A 16,245-nucleotide genomic window follows, 5' to 3' on the forward strand; every position below is an offset into this window, starting at 1 on the left:
CAACAGTGGAATGGAAACTGGAATGGCAGCAAAGGTCAGTAACATGGAATCAAAAACACAGTAACTTGTAATGCTAAAGAGCAGGGTGGAATCTAATACAATCTGGCTGCAAGGAGACATTCTAATTGTGGTAATGAAGGATGCCATCCAATTAAACCCAGAAATGCAGGGACTCGCAAAGGCAGAAGACAAAGCCTGGAAATAAACTAAACAGAGCAAACACAGGGAAAACATCATGATAAGAGCACAAATAATGAATGCCATGAGATGAAAGTACAGAGTAACACTGAGGGAAAATTCCCACAATAACATTAAAAAAACAGCAAAACAGAACTACAACCAAAACCTGCCCCATGGCATGCTGCATCTTTCTTGGAGACCCTGATTAGAGTCCTGCATGGGGCTTCAGTGGGGACTCCATTGTTCTGCTGGGGGACTTCACCGTACACGTGGGCAATGACAGAGACACCTGGAGAAGAGTGATTGGGAGGAACAGCCTCCCTGATCTAAATCCAAGCAGTCGTTAGTTATTGGACTTGTGTTCTAGTCATGGACTGTCCTTAACGAACACCATGTTCAAACATAAGGATACTCATAAGTGTACATGGTACCATAGCACCCTAGGCAGAAGGGTGATGATCGATTTTGTGATGGTATCATCTGATCTGAGGCCGCGTTTTCTTGGACACTCGGGTGAAGAGAGGGGCAGAGCTGTCAGCTGATCACCATCTGGTGGTGAGTTAGATCAGAGAGTGGGGGAGGACTTTGAACGAACCTGGTAAGCCCAAACGGATAGTGTGGGTGAACTGGGAATGTCTAGAGGAGCCCACTGTCCAACAGATCTTCAAATCACACCTCCGGTGGAGCTTTTCTGGCATCCCTGTGGAGGTTGGGGGCATTGAACCAGAGTGGGCAATGAGATCCATCCAGAAGTGCTGAAGGCTCTGGGTGTGGTGTGTTGGATGAGATGTCTCTTCAACATTGCGTGGCGTTCTGGGACAATGCCAAAGGAGTGGCAAACTGGGGTGGTGGTCCCCATATTTGAAAAGGGGGATCAGAGAGTGTGTGCCAACTACAGGGGCATCACACTACTTTGCCTTCCTGGTAAAGTCTACTCCAGGGTGCTGGAAAGGAGGGTTCGGCTGATAGTCAAACCTCTGATTGAAGAGGAACAATGCGGGTCCCGTCCTGGTCGTGGAACAACTGACCAGCTCTTCACTCTCATGAGGATCCTGGAGGGTGCCTGGGAGTATGGCCATCCAGTCTGCATGTGTTTTGTAGACTTGAAGAAGGCATATGATCGGGTACCCTGGGAGATACTGTGAGAGGTGCTGCGGGAGTGTGGAGTGAGTGGGTCCCTTCTCAGAGCCATCCAATCTCTGTACTCTGTACACGAGAGCTGTGTTCGGGTGCTCGGCAGTAAGTCGGACTCGTTTCCGGTGGGGGTTGGCCTCCGCCAGGTCTGTGCCTTGTCACCAATCCTGTTTGTGACATTCATGGACGGGATATTGAGGCGTAGTCGGGGGAGGAGGGTTTCCAGTTTGATGGGCTCAGAGTCTCATCACTGCTTTTTGCAGATGATGTGGTCCTGTTGGCTTCATCAGCCGGTGACCTCCAACACTCACTGGATCGGTTCACAGCCAAGTGTGAAGCGGCTGGGATGAGGATCAGCACCTCTAGATCTGAGGCCATGGTTCTCAGCAGGAGACTAATGGATTGCCTACTCCAGATAGGGAATACGGTCTTCCCCCAAGTGAACTAGTTCAAGTACGTTGGGGTCTTGTTCGTGATTGAGACAGTGGAGCGTGAGATTGGCTGGATCAGCACAGGCGGGACGGTATTGCATTCGCTATACCGTACTGTTGTGATGAAAAGGGAGCTGAGCCAAAAGGTGAAGCTCTTGATCTACCTTATGGTCAAACTTATGGTCATGAAGGCTGTGTCATGACTGAAAGAACTATAGATCACGGGTACAAGTGGCCAAAATGGGCTTCCTCAAGAGAGTGGCTGGTGTTTCCCTTAGAGATAGGATGAGAAGCTCAGTCATTTGTGAGGAGCTCGAAGTAGACCCACTGCTCCTTTGCGTTGAAAGGAGCCAGCTAAGGTGGTTTGGGCATCTGGTAAGGATGCCGCCTGGGCACCTCCCTAGGGAGGTGTTCCAAGCATATCCAGCTGGGAGACCCCAGGGAAGACCCAGGACTAAGTGGAGAGATTATATCTCCACACTGGCCTGCGAACACCTCGGGATCCCCCAGTCAGAGGTGGCAAATGTGGAACTTTGGGGTCCTCTGCTGGAGCTTTGCCCCCACAGCCTGATCCCAGATAAGTGGTTGAAGATGTATGTATGTTATATCAGACGGACATCTTTTGTAGATTAGTCATGGAAGTTGGTTTTGTTTTTCAGTTCAGATGGTCATGTTTGAGTTCAATACTTTGACCAGATTGCATCTGCATTAAGTTGCAGCTGTTGGTGCGTGTTTGTTGTGTATGAGGTTTGTGGAAACATTATGCTCCACGCACCGTCATCTAATTTGTTCTTTCTTTTCCGTGTCCTTCGCCGGGTTGCAGGCTTGGCTGCTTTGGTGATTTTTAACTATTATTCCAGCGTTCTGAGTCGCTGTAGCTGGACTCACACACTCTCTGAACATCACAGATCTCTTTCTCTTCTTTTTTTTATCTGTATGCACTTCTTTTTCTCGCTGTCATCACTCTCTAACACGCTCACTTGGTTAACTTCAGACAAACGCTGTCACCTTGTGTGTACACTCCCACCCCGCCCTCTGTCTGCTCTGAAGGCTTACTGTGTTGCACACTGCGTGCAGCGCAGCGTGTCTTGCAGTAAGCACTCTTGGTCATGTGTTGCTCAGACTCATGCAGAGTCTTCTCGTGTCTCCCCTCTAGGTTTACCCAAGAGAATGCTTCTGTTGCCTGTCATGAAAGTGCCCGCCTACCCCGTCCCCCACTACCACTTCTTTTAGGGCACACCAAACGCACCTTGCATTTTTCTGTAAAAGGGAAAACGCACTCTGTTTTTCTACAATATCACTGTTGGCGACGGGACGATTAAGGACTTGAGCTGAAGATTTGTAAAAGTGCTTTTTTGTTTTTTTTTTCTAAAAATGTTATGAATATGGGAAAAATATACTGCAGGTTTTAAGAAATAAAAAAAAAACTTGAAGGATTTGTACTGTGAATTGTTACCTCAGTTATATATATCAGCTTTTTGTTCTTGTGTTTGTGCTTTTTGCTTAGAAGAAGGCAGCCTTTGCAATATGATGCACAACTCACACTGTAAAAAAAACAATAATAATAATGTGAGCTGTGTGAAGGATGTATGGGAATAGATAGACAATGTGGAAATTTAATAGTTTATCTCCTCTAAGAGCTGAATGCTGCCTGGTGTGTATCTGATTCAAAGGCAGGCGTTAAATGCAGTAGCATCTTTATATCTTTTACCTCCAGTTACAGTTCTGTCAGTCTGTCTATTTCAAATAACCATCACGTAAATGTCTATTTGGACCATCGTGTTTGATATTCTGCCATGATACCTACACACAGATTGAATTTTAATCTTTAGTCGGCGTGTTACATCCTTTTGACCTTCAGCTTATAGATATTCAGAGCGAAACGCTGAAAGGGAAAGGAGTATTTTCAGATCCTGTATCACGCATTCAGCCCCACCATCTCGATACCTGATGTGGATTAATACTCGGCAGGTTTTCCCACGACTGATACTGGCTTAATGTTTTTATTGGTTGTCCTGTTATCCAGCTGCAGCCTGTTACAAATCAGAAAGTTAAAATGGAAGGTAGAAATTGGCAGTATGGCCCAAATTGTACATCATGGTATATGTGAAACATCTGGCTCTATATTGGCAAATAAAAAAACATTCAAACCAGGGCTTTTTAATGCTTGTACTGCTGTGTTGCTGCACATTGTCGCCATAGACCATTTCAGAGATGTCTGCATCTGAGTGGTGCACAGTGCATTGTGGTCTGGCTTGAATCCAAACACGGTTTCTGTGTATCCGCAGTTTGACAAGGATAGTTTTGCACAGAAGTGCTTGCTCAGATGATGGTATAGTAATTGTGCAGTTATAGTAGCGGTACTTGTGCTTGGAAAGTGTCGCTACTATAACTGTAAAGTTGGAACACGCCTGTGGCCTCATGCAGCGTTGACACATTTGCACCCATAATTCAATATGCACGCATGCGCAGCCCTCAGAAGCTGCAGACTCTGAAATGGACTGACATGCATACGTTTATTCCACACTGGGGGCAGTGTCATATGCAGTCATTTCAGTACCCATAATTCTCACTTGCACGACAGCTAAACGTGCAGCAGCATAGTAGTAAAAGCAGGCCATAACCAGCACTGAAATAGATTTTTTCCTACTATGAACCCAAATGTTGATTCAGATGTTAATTTTGCCATTTTACTGGGTCAGTACACCATTCACAGCTCATGTTGTATGAGAAAAATTAACACCACGAAAATGACACCATTGTCATATTTGCATAGCTCGCCAAAATGTCCATGGATTGAACCTCACTCTGTGTGCTTTGTGTTGTTGTTTCATTATTTCAGTATCACTGTTGCATTTGTTGTTGTTTTTTTATATTGTATATTTTTGTTTTGTTTTTTTTCCATTCAAAGCTGAGCTTGAAATTATTTTGACTCCCTGTTTGAAATAAAAATCTGAATGTTGTAATTTAGTAAAATAAATTTCAATAAAGCAGAAGGCGCTTCATTTTATTTCAACTACACTCCAGTCAAAGCTCAGTGCCAATCAAGACAGACTTTTGCCCTTCACCACATCATGGTCATCAGAGATAACTGCTGAAGACGTCTCCATGGTTACAGCTGTGAGGCGCAGCCATTGGATGAAAGGACCCAGTGTCTGGTCCAATGGTTGGTTGAGCTCCATTGAGTTGTTGTGAAACATTTAAACTGGTGTTTGTCTCACATCATCAAAGCTTCAATCTAAAGTGATTGAAACTATTTCCTAGTTGTTGATTTTTGTTTTAGTTTTTTTTTTAATTTGTGTGACACTTTTGTTGGAATTAACATTTTTGTGCACGCAGACCTGGACTACACCAATTCACCTCTGAGTATTTACTGTCCACTTGTCCATTAGGGTGGCGCTAGTCTGTGAATAATTTTATAGGTTAAACCTGGGTCCCACCGAATAATAAGCCATGAATAATGAGCCACACATGGGTGTGTCAGCAATTATTCGAAGAATGACCCACGTCTTCATCTATCACGTATCCGCTATGAAGGTGCCTCTATGTGCCTCTCTGTAACCCGCATGTGCCACGTAGCAGCCTCTAGTGAGCCACGACCGACCTGTCAGAGCCTTGAATGGCTCTCATCAGCCACACTAAGCCACGTAGTGCCGTGATAGCGCCATGCTAACGCCATGTTGGCGCATGTTTAGGCATGGGTTTGGTCCAAACCTCCAGCCCTCCCACACCTGGTCCCTTTAAAGTGTGGGTTTTCAATTCACAGATTCACAGTGGCATTTAAAGATGTCACATTTTTTAAATACAGCCTAAAAATAGATGCTCCAGTACAGTCCCGCGGTTGTGCGCTGTGTGCCAGGCTGTTGTCCACCTGTAATGCACCAGACCAGATAGAACCGAACCAAGGGTTCCTGGAGAGCCGCCTCTGTGCTCTTCGCTGGCTCCGCGGCTCGCTGGCTTTATTTCTTCTGTGGCTTTCTTTTAACTTTGTTTGTACGTTTATTTCTGCAAACTCGCTCTTTTGCGCACACACTGCTGTCCATTCATGGACAGCTGCCTCTGTGCTCCTTCTCACTGGCTTCCTTTCCATCCGTGGCTTGCTGGCTTTATTTTTTTCCCTGGCTTTAAACACAGTCACCCCCCACCCCCGATCCCACTTTTAACTTTGTGTTCATCTGTTTATTTCTGCAAAATCGCTCTTTTGCGCGCGGTGCCGTTCTGCCTAAATGCTCGTTTGGAGCGTGATGAGTCACTGCCTCAGCCCGCAGTGCGCACACACAGCGGAGCTCATGTGATCCATTAACAATATATTAAATCAACTGTAGACATACCGTAACAGCTAGGAACTGTTTTATCAAGCTATCAAACAAAACAATAGTTGCCTTAAGCTGTTCAAAATACATTCCACATGGAGCAGGAAAGAGAGGGAAAAAGCATCCAGATGAAACAGTGCTCTGTGATTCCAGAAGCGATTAGAGGTGTTTTCAGCATCCAAGGTTTGGCAGAAAATGATTAATCTGCTACAAAATAATTATTTTATATACAACGTCCAGTGCACAGAGCAGTTGGAATTGTGTGCGCAAGAGGGCAGCCACTCCAAAAATAGCCTCTCAGGTCCTGTGTAGCTGCCAGGCGCACGGATAATGGGCTTTTAGCAGCCTCGTAAGTACCATGCAAATGCCTCTAAGTTGTTGCGGTAACTTGTACACAAACCGCCACGCTGTTGTTGCTAAATTTTGAATTTCTTGAAATTAGCGCCACACTCAGAGAGGAGCCCCGTTAACTAAAGATAGTGCCTGTAAGAACCACAAAGCTCTTTTGTAGCAAAGAAAACATGCTGCATGGCTCATTATTCATCCTTCATTAATCGGTGGGATCCAGGCTTTTATAGCAGAACCTTAAAATCCGACCTCACAGTAGCCAATGAAGAAATGCTAAAATGGGGGTAATGTAGTCAAACTTTCTGCTTCGTATCAAAAGTCTGGCAGCAGCATTTTGAACCAGTTGGAGAGCCCTGATGCTGGACTACAGTAAATCAGAAAATAGAACGTTGCAGTAGTCCGATATAGAAGAGTTAAACGCATGAATCAGGCTCTCAACATTAGCCATAGACCAGGATGGGGATGAATCTTGCTACATTTCGCAGGTGGAGGAAAGCAGTCCTCGTAAGATCTCTAATGTGGAGGTCAAAGGGCAACGTAGGATCAAAAATTAACCCAAGGTTCCTGACTTTGTCAGTGTGATGTATGACACACGAGCCTAGACTAAGTGTTCCCTGATCAGACTGATGTCAGACTAAAGCCAGTGTCTCAGTGGACCAAGAACCATCATCTCTGTCTTGTCCGAGTTTAAAAAGTAAAAAAAACTGCTGAGCATCACTGGCGCAAGGCAATTCTTTAAGGACTTTATGTGTATGAAATTACTAGCAGTTATTGGCATGTACAGCTGAATATCATCAGCATAGCAATGAAAGGTAATCCCAAAATGCTGCAAAGGGAGAAAAGCATGGGGCATATATATATATATATATATATATATATATATATATATATATATATATATATATATATATATATATTAGTGAGGAAAATAAGTATTTGAACACCCTGCGGTTTTGCAAGTTCTCCCACTTAGAAATCATGGAGGGGTCTGAAATTTTCATCTTAGGTGCATGTCCACTGTGAGAGACATAATTTAAAAAAAAAAATCCGGAAATCACAACGTATGATTTTTTAAAATAATTTATTTGTATGTTACTGCTGCAAATAAGTATTTGAACACCTGTGAAAATCAATGTTAATATTTGGTACAGTAGCCTTTGTCTGCAATTACAGAGGTCAGACATTTCCTGTAGTTCTTGACCAGGTTTTCACACACTGCAGCAGGGATTTGGTCCACTCCTCCATACAGATCTTCTCTAGATCTTTCAGGTTTGGAGTTTGGAGGTTGGAGGGGTCTGAAATTTTCATCTTAGGTGCATGTCCACTGTGAGAGACATAATCTAAAAAAAATAATAAAAAAAATCTGGAAATCACAAAGTATGATTTTTTTTTTAATAATTTATTTGTATGTTACTGCTGCAAATAAGTATTTGAACACCTGTGAAAATATTTGGTACAGTAGCCTTTGTTTGCATTACATTTCCTATAGTTTTTCACTAGGTTTTCACACACTTCATCAGGAATTTTGGTCCACTCCTCTACACAGATCTTCTCTAGATCTTTCAAGTTTGGAGTTTCAGCTCCCTCCAAAGATTTTCTATTGAGTTCAGGTCTGGAGACTGGCCAGGCCACTCCAGGACCTTGAAATGCTTCTTACGGAGCCCCTCCTTAGTTGCCCTGGCTGTGTGTTTGGGGTCATTGTCATGCTGGAAGACCCAGCCATGACCCATCTTCAATGCTTTTACTGAGGGAAGGAGGTTGTTTGCCAAAATCCCGCAATACATGACCCCATCCATCCTCCCTTCAATACGGTGCAGTCGTCCTGTCCCCTTGGAGAAGAGCACCCCCAGAGTATGATGTTTCCACCCCCATGCTTCATGGTTTTCTTGAGGTTGTTCTGATCCTTTAAACATGGCAAGTGGAGTTGATTCCAAAAAGCTCTATTTTGGTCTCATCTGACCACATGACCTTCTCCCATGCCTCCTCTGGATCATCCAGATGGTTACTGGTGAACTTCAAACGGGCCTGGACATGTGCTGGCTTGAGCAGGGGGACCTTGCTGCCCTGCAGGATTTTAAACCATGACAGCATCATGTGTTACTAATGTAATCTTTGTGACTGTGGTCCCAGCTCTCTTCAGGTCATTGACCAGGTCCTCCTGTGTAGTTCTGAGCTTTCTCAGAATCATCCTTACTCCACAAAGTGAAATCTTGCATGGAATCCCAGACCAAGGGAGATTGACAGTCATCTTGTGTTTCTTCCACTTTCTAATAAATAATCATAACAGTTGTTGTCTTCTACCAAGCTGCTTGCCTGTTGTCCTGTAGTCCATCCCAGCCTTGTGCAGGTCTACAGTTTTGTCCCTGGTGTCCTTAGACAGCTCTTTGGTCTTGGCTATGGTGGACAGGCTGGAGTGTGATTGACTGAGTGTGTGAACAGGTGTCTTTTATGCAGGTAACAAGTTCAAACAGGTGCAATTAATACAGGTAAGAGTGCAGAATAAGAGGGCTTCTTAAGAAAAATTAACAGGTCTGTGTGAGCCAGAATTCTTGCTGGTTGGTAGGTGTTCAAATACTTATTTGCAGCAGTAACATACAAATAAATTATTAAAAAATCATACATTGTGATTTCCGGATTTTTTTTTTTTTTTTTTTTTAGATTATGTCTCTCACAGTGGACATGCACCTAAGATGAAAATTTCAGATCCCTCCATGATTTCTTAAGTGGGAGAACTTGCAAAGCCGCAGGATGTTCAAATACGTACTTTCCTCACTATATATATATATATATATATATATATATATATATATATATATATATATATATATATATATATATATATATATATATATATATATATATATAGGGTTAGTGGTGCATAGTATGTCTTGTTTTCTTTTGTGGTGTACAGTAGGTCTGCAGGAGCACCCCCAATTTTGTCCCCCCCAGTTTTACGCTGGTTTTCTTCCTCCCTGAGCTCACAGGCAGGCAGCACCAAACCAGGGCTGGACTGGGACCAAAAAATGGCCCTGGAATTTTTGGCCATGGCAGCCTACCATGATTATTTATATGATATGTGAAGGTGCACGACATACCAAAGGATACATGTGCACATTGTGTTGTTTCAAAAGTTAAAATAAAATGCAGCAGCCTACATGGAAGAGAGTAACCATGTTAAAAAAATTGATACGCTCTTTCTCTACTCACAGAGACTTTCATCTTTGGAGAGGTGGCCACAGTGTCACAATTCCCATCTTGAAGTGAAAGTGGCTGTCAGAGAAACACTGCTGGAGATGTCTTTTCAGTGTTTTCAGTTTCAGCTGTCTTCCCTCAAGGAGATGACCAGTGCTTGCTCTGGAGCAGTTCAAAAAAATATGCCTCAGCTCACTGTCTGTGCCATGCCTCTCTCATGCTCCTCTATTATTTGATGCACATGACTCCAGTCTGTCACACCTCTAATGAAAGTACTTGGATCTTTGGACTTGCTAAAAGCAAGGCAGGCAAAACAAAATAAAGCATGGCCTTGACCACAATAAGTCAGTCATTTACATGTCATGTTGTCGCGTCTAGTGTAGAGCCTCTGGACGACAGGGTTTGTGGCATCCCGTTGTGGGTGAAACTTAAAGAATTCCTGCCTCTTTGTGGAATGAGGGCGGCAAAAATATTCTGCAACTGCCTGATCTCCCAGTGACTCGTCCAATCCCATTTCAACAGTTTGGCTCGCCTATACAGAGAGAGGCAGGGATGTTGTTACTGCACACATCCCAAACCATTTTCATTGTTAATTCCACAGGCGATCATCACTTCTGTGTCTTTCTGATTGTGTGCTAGTTTACGTGTGTAGGCTACCTAATCTAGGTTTTCCTTTAAATTATGAGCCGGCCCAAAAATGCACGTCGGCCCACCAGACATTGCGCCAGATGACCTGTCCATGCTTGAGCAAGACATGGCCTTATTATCCTGATAGGATATGGAAGAGATCCCATATGATCTGCTTGTGATGCTTTGGGTGCAGATCTGGCTTGGCCAGAAAACCTCTCACTTCAGTCACCTCCTGAGTCTGACATCTAAATTGCAAAGCACCCAGGTCAAGTGAGCACACATGCCTTACACCGTGCGCTACAGACCGGACTGTGGAGGAAGCTGGTTGGCACTTGAACAGTTATGCAAGGATGCCTTTTAAATTTAAGAGAACATGGTAATACTCTAACATTGTTACATTCTTTTACACATTTTATTATGTTGTTGCAAAACAGCAGTTTCCACTAGGGGAGGTAGGATTCCTTTTATGGCCCCAAGACAAGCTAAAGGATTTAAGACAAATGAGGGGAAATGAAAAGCAAAAAGACGCTGGATAAAATATTTGTGATGGCCACCAGTTTACCTTGCTTTGTTCTAAATGATAAAACTGCAAAAATATTTAGCTTTACGGTGCTTTTACACCTGCCTTCTTTGGTCAGGACCTGCAGACTTTTCAGGTTGGTGTGAACCAAAACAGCAGGTGTGAAAGCTGCCAAAGAACCAAAATTTGGTCCGACCAGAAGAGGTGGTCTCCCTCCAAAAGAAACTGAACCATGGTCCAGTTCATTTGCAGAGTGACAATTCTTTTTGAGGCCAGTTATTGTCACCCATTAAACTGAGCCGTGGGAGCACATGGGGAGGGGGGGGGAGAGTTTTTATTTGCAGTTTGATCATAGAAAAAAAATACCATTATAATAATAGTGTACAACCCCTGGCAAAAAATTATGGAATCACCGGCCTCGGAGGATGTTCATTCAGTTGTTTAAATTTGTAGAAAAAAAGCAGATCACAGACATGACACAAAACTAAAATAATTTCAAATGGCAACTTTCTGGCTTTAAGAAACACTATAAGAAATCAGGAAAAAAAATTGTGGCAGTCAGTAACGGTTACTTTTTTAGACCAAGCAGGGGGAAAAAAATATGGACTCACTCAATTCTGAGGAATAAATTATGGACTCACCCTGTAAATTTTCATCCCAAAAACTATGTAACTGTACTATCAAATCAGATCTGCTCGTTAGTCTGCATCTAAAAAGGAGTGATCACACCCTGGAGAGCTGTTGCACCAAGTGGACTGACATGAATCATAGCTCCAACACGAGAGATGTCAATTGAAATAAAGGAGAGGATTATCAAACTCTTAAAAGAGGGTAAATCATCACGCAATGTTGCAAAAGATGTTGGTTGTTCACAGTCAGCTGTGTCTAAACTCTGGACCAAATACAAACATGGGAAGGTTGTTAAAGGCAAACATACTGGTAGACCAAGGAAGACATCAAAGTGTCAAGACAGAAAACTTAAAGCAATATGTCTCAAAAAAACACATACAGAAAAGCTAAACGAAAGCCATCATTAACACCTAAAGAGAAAAAAACAAGGTTACAATGGGCTAACGAAAAGCAGTCGTGGACTGTGGATGACTGGATGAAAGTCATATTCAGTGATGAATCTCGAATCTGCATTGGGCAAGGTGATGATGCTGGAACTTTTGTTCTTTTTTGTAGTACAGTATACATTAGTCAAAATTTTAAAATGCTCCAGTCATATTTAAAGGTACACCACATTATTTGTCTGATCATAACGATGCCACAATCATGTAGTTTGGACGATCTATGACTGAATGTTATGGAGTTTCGGGGTAAAACAAGCGAAAATTGTGACTACTGTCATTTTCAGTTTGTAAGGAGTCAAAAGTTCAAGTTGTGATTAAAAAAAAAAGTGATGGAAATCATTGGTTGAGGATTTTACAAAGGAATAGTTTTCACTATCTGCCGTGCTTACTTATGTTACAGGTGACTATTTGTCATAGAATCCAATGGACGTTGACCTTGTTTGTCAATTACTTTGGAGACCAAGCATTCAACACGGTCATAACTATTCCATTTATTAGTAATATTAACTCAGACAATAATTTGCATCACTTTTACCAAAATTGGAGCAACTTTGACTTTTTACCCCATAACTCCATAGCATTCCATCATAGATAATCCAAACTATACCTTTTTGGAATCCCTATGATCCAACAAATATACTTTTCAATATGATTAAAGCATTTTCAATGTTGACCCCTTCATAATCCTTCAGTGACCTGGCTACAGCTACCCAGGAAGTGCTATCATATATTTTTGTGTTGGCCGTGGTACCCTGAGGCTGGATTCTAAGTTGTTTTGTCACTTTACATGGTACAGATTATGCAAAATTGCCTTTGGCCCCTTTGGCTATTAGTCATTAAGGTTAAACTGTATGCTTGTAAAAATGTTAAAAATGTTACCTTTTTTTTTTTTTTTTAGAATGAAGATTTCAGTTCATTCAGACACTAACTCATCCTCTCTCTCTCCTCTTCATCTTGCTGCAGGTGGTCTTTTCATTGACAATCCTTTTTACCAGCCACGGACCATTGCTCCTTTTATCATCCACCTGGGTCCCCAGGATCTCTTCTCTGACTTCTAGATCCAGCAAGTTTTTGGATTTGCTCTTCACACTGACCCATCTGTACATGCAGGACACTTGCCTGCCTTTTCTTCTGTTTGTTCCGGCTATTTGCCTTTCTGTCCAGCCGGCGGACCTTCAGATTCAAAGCGGTTTTTGGTTCGATCAGCCCTGCTGGATAAACTTTATACCCTAAAGAAACTGTCTGACCTACTGACCGAGAGGCTCAAAGCTCCTCTTCGTGCTCCACTTTCTGTCCAGGTATCACATCAGAGGAGAGCTATTAACTAAAAGCAATACTCGGATTTTTCAAGAAATGTTCAGCTGCGATTGAACGAGGCCGAGCTGAACTTTGGTCTTTCTTATAGCAATACACCCAAACTTTTTGTTCTTTTGAGCTTACTTACTTGAGAAGATGTGAATGTCCGATGGAGTTTTTTCCCGACGCAGCATTGCAATAGCTCATTTTGATTGTATATGTGTGCGTACGTGTGGCTATATACTATCTACACATTATATATGTACGGTGTATGTTTCTATAACAGTATGTTGACAATATTACTACTATACAATGATGTATTTATGTAAATATGCTATAAAATATAACTATTGTTGGTATAAAGTATTTTAGAATTATAAAGTGTAATGTACCTGATATTACAGTACAGCTTTCTTCCACTTTTATATACACTGAGCAATTGAATCTAGTTCTAGGAAATGCAATATTATCTTTGGTATTCCTGTTACCCTGTGCTGTTACACTAATAATGCTTCCTTCGTTTCCTTCCCTCAAACGTCTGAGCCTTTCTGAGCAACGCTCTCTGCTGTCCGAGGTTTGCCGACGTGGCCACAACTAGGGGCACTTTCTACCTAACTCACTCCCAGCTGTTCGCACACCTTTTCTGTCACAAAGCACATTTTTTGTCGTCTCACTGCTGTCAGGGATACTGTTGTGTTACGAATCCTGTATGTGTTTAGTGTGAATATATGCCAATGTATGCGCTCTTTCCTGCCATTATGCATGCACACATTATAAGCTCTTTCCCGTTTGCCAAAGACGGACCAGAAGCACAGACATTTTCTGCAAACACACATTCACACGCACCCTTACCTCCACACGGGTACGCTAACCTGAACGTTAAGGAAGACGGGCTGTCCGCGGCAGAAATCATTTTGACAGTTTATTGAAAGGCGTAGCATAATGGTCAAGCCCAGCTAAACACAAAAAGTAGACTGGAATTGTTTTCTGCCTTACTCTGATTTCCGTCGTGCAAGAAGAAACATCACAGCAGTCGCTCCAAAACAATTGTTTTAGTCCAGCAAGACTTTAGGGCTCATTGTTTCAGGTGCATTGTAGTGTTTGTTGGCATCATCTGCAGGTTCTCCAAAGTCCGGTTTATGCAAAGATGGGTAAAACTAAGTGGTCCTGAGAAGAGTTGGTCAAGTTGCCACTCTGTGATAGGCAGAGACAGCTGTCCTCATGCTCCACAAATTGCTGTAGTTACAGAGGCACAATGATCATCTTATTGACTAATATAAGCAGCAGATTGGTCATCGTCATGTCCCACAGCAGGTTCTTAAAATGGAGCAATATCTCCACCTGGTGGACATTTACCACTAACGCGGGTACAATAAAATTTCGCCAAGAACTCCAGTGAATAATAGTTGTATTTATGCTTGTGGGTGTGTCCGCCTGTCCAAATGACTACTGGCCTGTTGCTTAATACAACCCCAATTCCAATTAAGTTGGGACCTTGTGTAAAATGTGAGTAAAAACAGATTACAATTATTTGCAAATCCTCTTCAACCTATATTCAATTGAATACCCCACAAAGACAAGATATTTAATGTTGAAACCGATAACCTTTTTTTGTTTTTGTGCAAATATTTGCTCATTTTGAAATGGATGCCTGCAACACGTTCCTCTTTTGTCCGGAGGACACAATGTCCATGATTTCCAAAAACAATTTGAAATGCGGACTCATCAGACCACAGCACACTTTTCCACTTTGTGTCTGTCCATTTCAAATGAGCTCGGGCCCAGAGAAGGCGGCAGCGTTTCTGGATGTTGTTGATGTATGGCTTTCGCTTTGCATAGTAGCGTTTTAACTTGCACTTGTAGATGTAGCGACGAACTGTGTTAACTGAATAGGGTTTTCTGAAGTGTTCCTTAGCCCACGCGGTAAGATCCTTGACACAATGATGTTTGTTTTTAACGCAGTGCTGCCTGAGGGATCGATTATATTATGGACTGTAGATGATGGAATCCCTAAATTCCTTGCAATTGAATGTTGAGAAACATTGTTCTTAAACTGTTGGACTATTTTTTCACACAGTTGTTCACAAAGTGGTGAGCCTCACCCCATCTTTGCTTGTGAAAGGCTAAGCCTTTTGGGGATGTTCTTTTTATACCCAATCATGGCACTCACCTGTTTACAATTAACCTCTTCAAATGTGGAATTTTCCAAACAGGTGTTCTCTGAGCATTCATCAGTTTTCCCAGTCTTTTGTTGTCCCAGGTTTTTTGAAATGTGTTGCATTCATCCATTTCAAAATGAGCAAATATTTGCACAAAAACAAAAAAGTCTATCAGTTTGAACATTAAATATCTTGTCTTTGTGGTGTATTCAATTGAATATACATTGAAGAGGATTTGCAAATCATTGCATTCTGTTTTTATTTACATTTCACACAACATCCCAACTTAAATGGAATTAGGGTTGTAATAGTAACCATGGCAACACATTCATTATGAAGACAGGGATCGGACAGGGGATGTTCAAATACTTATGGATTTTCCTAATTAAAGGTCCCACTTACGCAACAGTAACCATGGCAAGTAATTCATTATGAAGACAGGGACAGGTCGTACTTATAGACATATTTGCAGACCTTTGAATGGAAAAAGTCCCCATTCCTTACTTCAGTGTCAAAATACTTCACAAACATTAGGTCCGAAAGTTAAGTAGGTAAAAGTATTGGTCAGTCAAAATCAAAGTTTGGTGAGGAGGAGTAACACTGCCTTTAATCTCACTCAACTCCATCTTTGATGCTGTTGAAGGCTTTAATCAAAGACAAACCATTGGTTGCAGAGCAACTGTACTGTCAAAGGCAAAGCAGTCACAAATGTCTATGAATTCTCACACCTAGGCATTGTCCACGTACGTGGCTAGTTAGACGTAGTGATCCCTCTGCTGTACTGGCCACCTTTGTAGTCGAGGCCCAAACCCTCAAGGCCAAAGCTATGAATTACTGCCCTTACCTTCAACAGCCAGGCCAAGGCTTTGGTCCCTCAAGTGCAAGGCCTAGAAAAAAATGGCCCTCAAGACCAAGGCTGTGCTCTGAGGCACTACCACACTTATAATGGCCTGTTGGGATTGACTACAG

The 16,245-nt window shown here is 42.3% G+C and overlaps 1 protein-coding gene and 2 long non-coding RNA genes across 5 annotated transcripts in view; 2 read left to right on the forward strand and 1 right to left on the reverse strand.

The window, feature by feature from the left end:
• strbp (spermatid perinuclear RNA binding protein) overlaps window positions 1–14,082 on the forward strand; it is a 259,677-nt gene extending 245,595 nt beyond the window's left edge. For 2 of the 3 annotated variants that reach the window (XM_034192127.1, XM_034192128.1), the window contains one exon: window positions 12,785–14,082. In XM_034192127.1, the coding sequence (XP_034048018.1) occupies window positions 12,785–12,879 (95 nt within the window). In that variant the 3' untranslated portion in view covers window positions 12,880–14,082. Of the gene's footprint in view, window positions 1–2,901; window positions 4,742–12,784 lie in introns of those variants that run through there. The other variant, XM_034192129.1, reaches the window with a different exon arrangement.
• LOC117529379 overlaps window positions 1–16,245 on the forward strand; it is an 883,736-nt gene that overhangs the window by 321,246 nt on the left and 546,245 nt on the right. The gene's annotated exons all lie outside the window — the stretch shown is intronic.
• LOC117529380 lies at window positions 1,666–9,764 on the reverse strand. Its single transcript, XR_004566002.1, has 3 exons — window positions 9,512–9,764; window positions 5,253–5,254; window positions 1,666–1,676 (listed from the first exon to the last, which is right to left on the reverse strand). It is a non-coding gene; the product is annotated as an uncharacterized LOC117529380 (long non-coding RNA).

This window comes from Thalassophryne amazonica, chromosome 17, assembly GCF_902500255.1.
Source record: "Thalassophryne amazonica chromosome 17, fThaAma1.1, whole genome shotgun sequence".
NCBI classification, from domain to species: Eukaryota; Metazoa; Chordata; class Actinopteri; order Batrachoidiformes; family Batrachoididae; genus Thalassophryne; species Thalassophryne amazonica.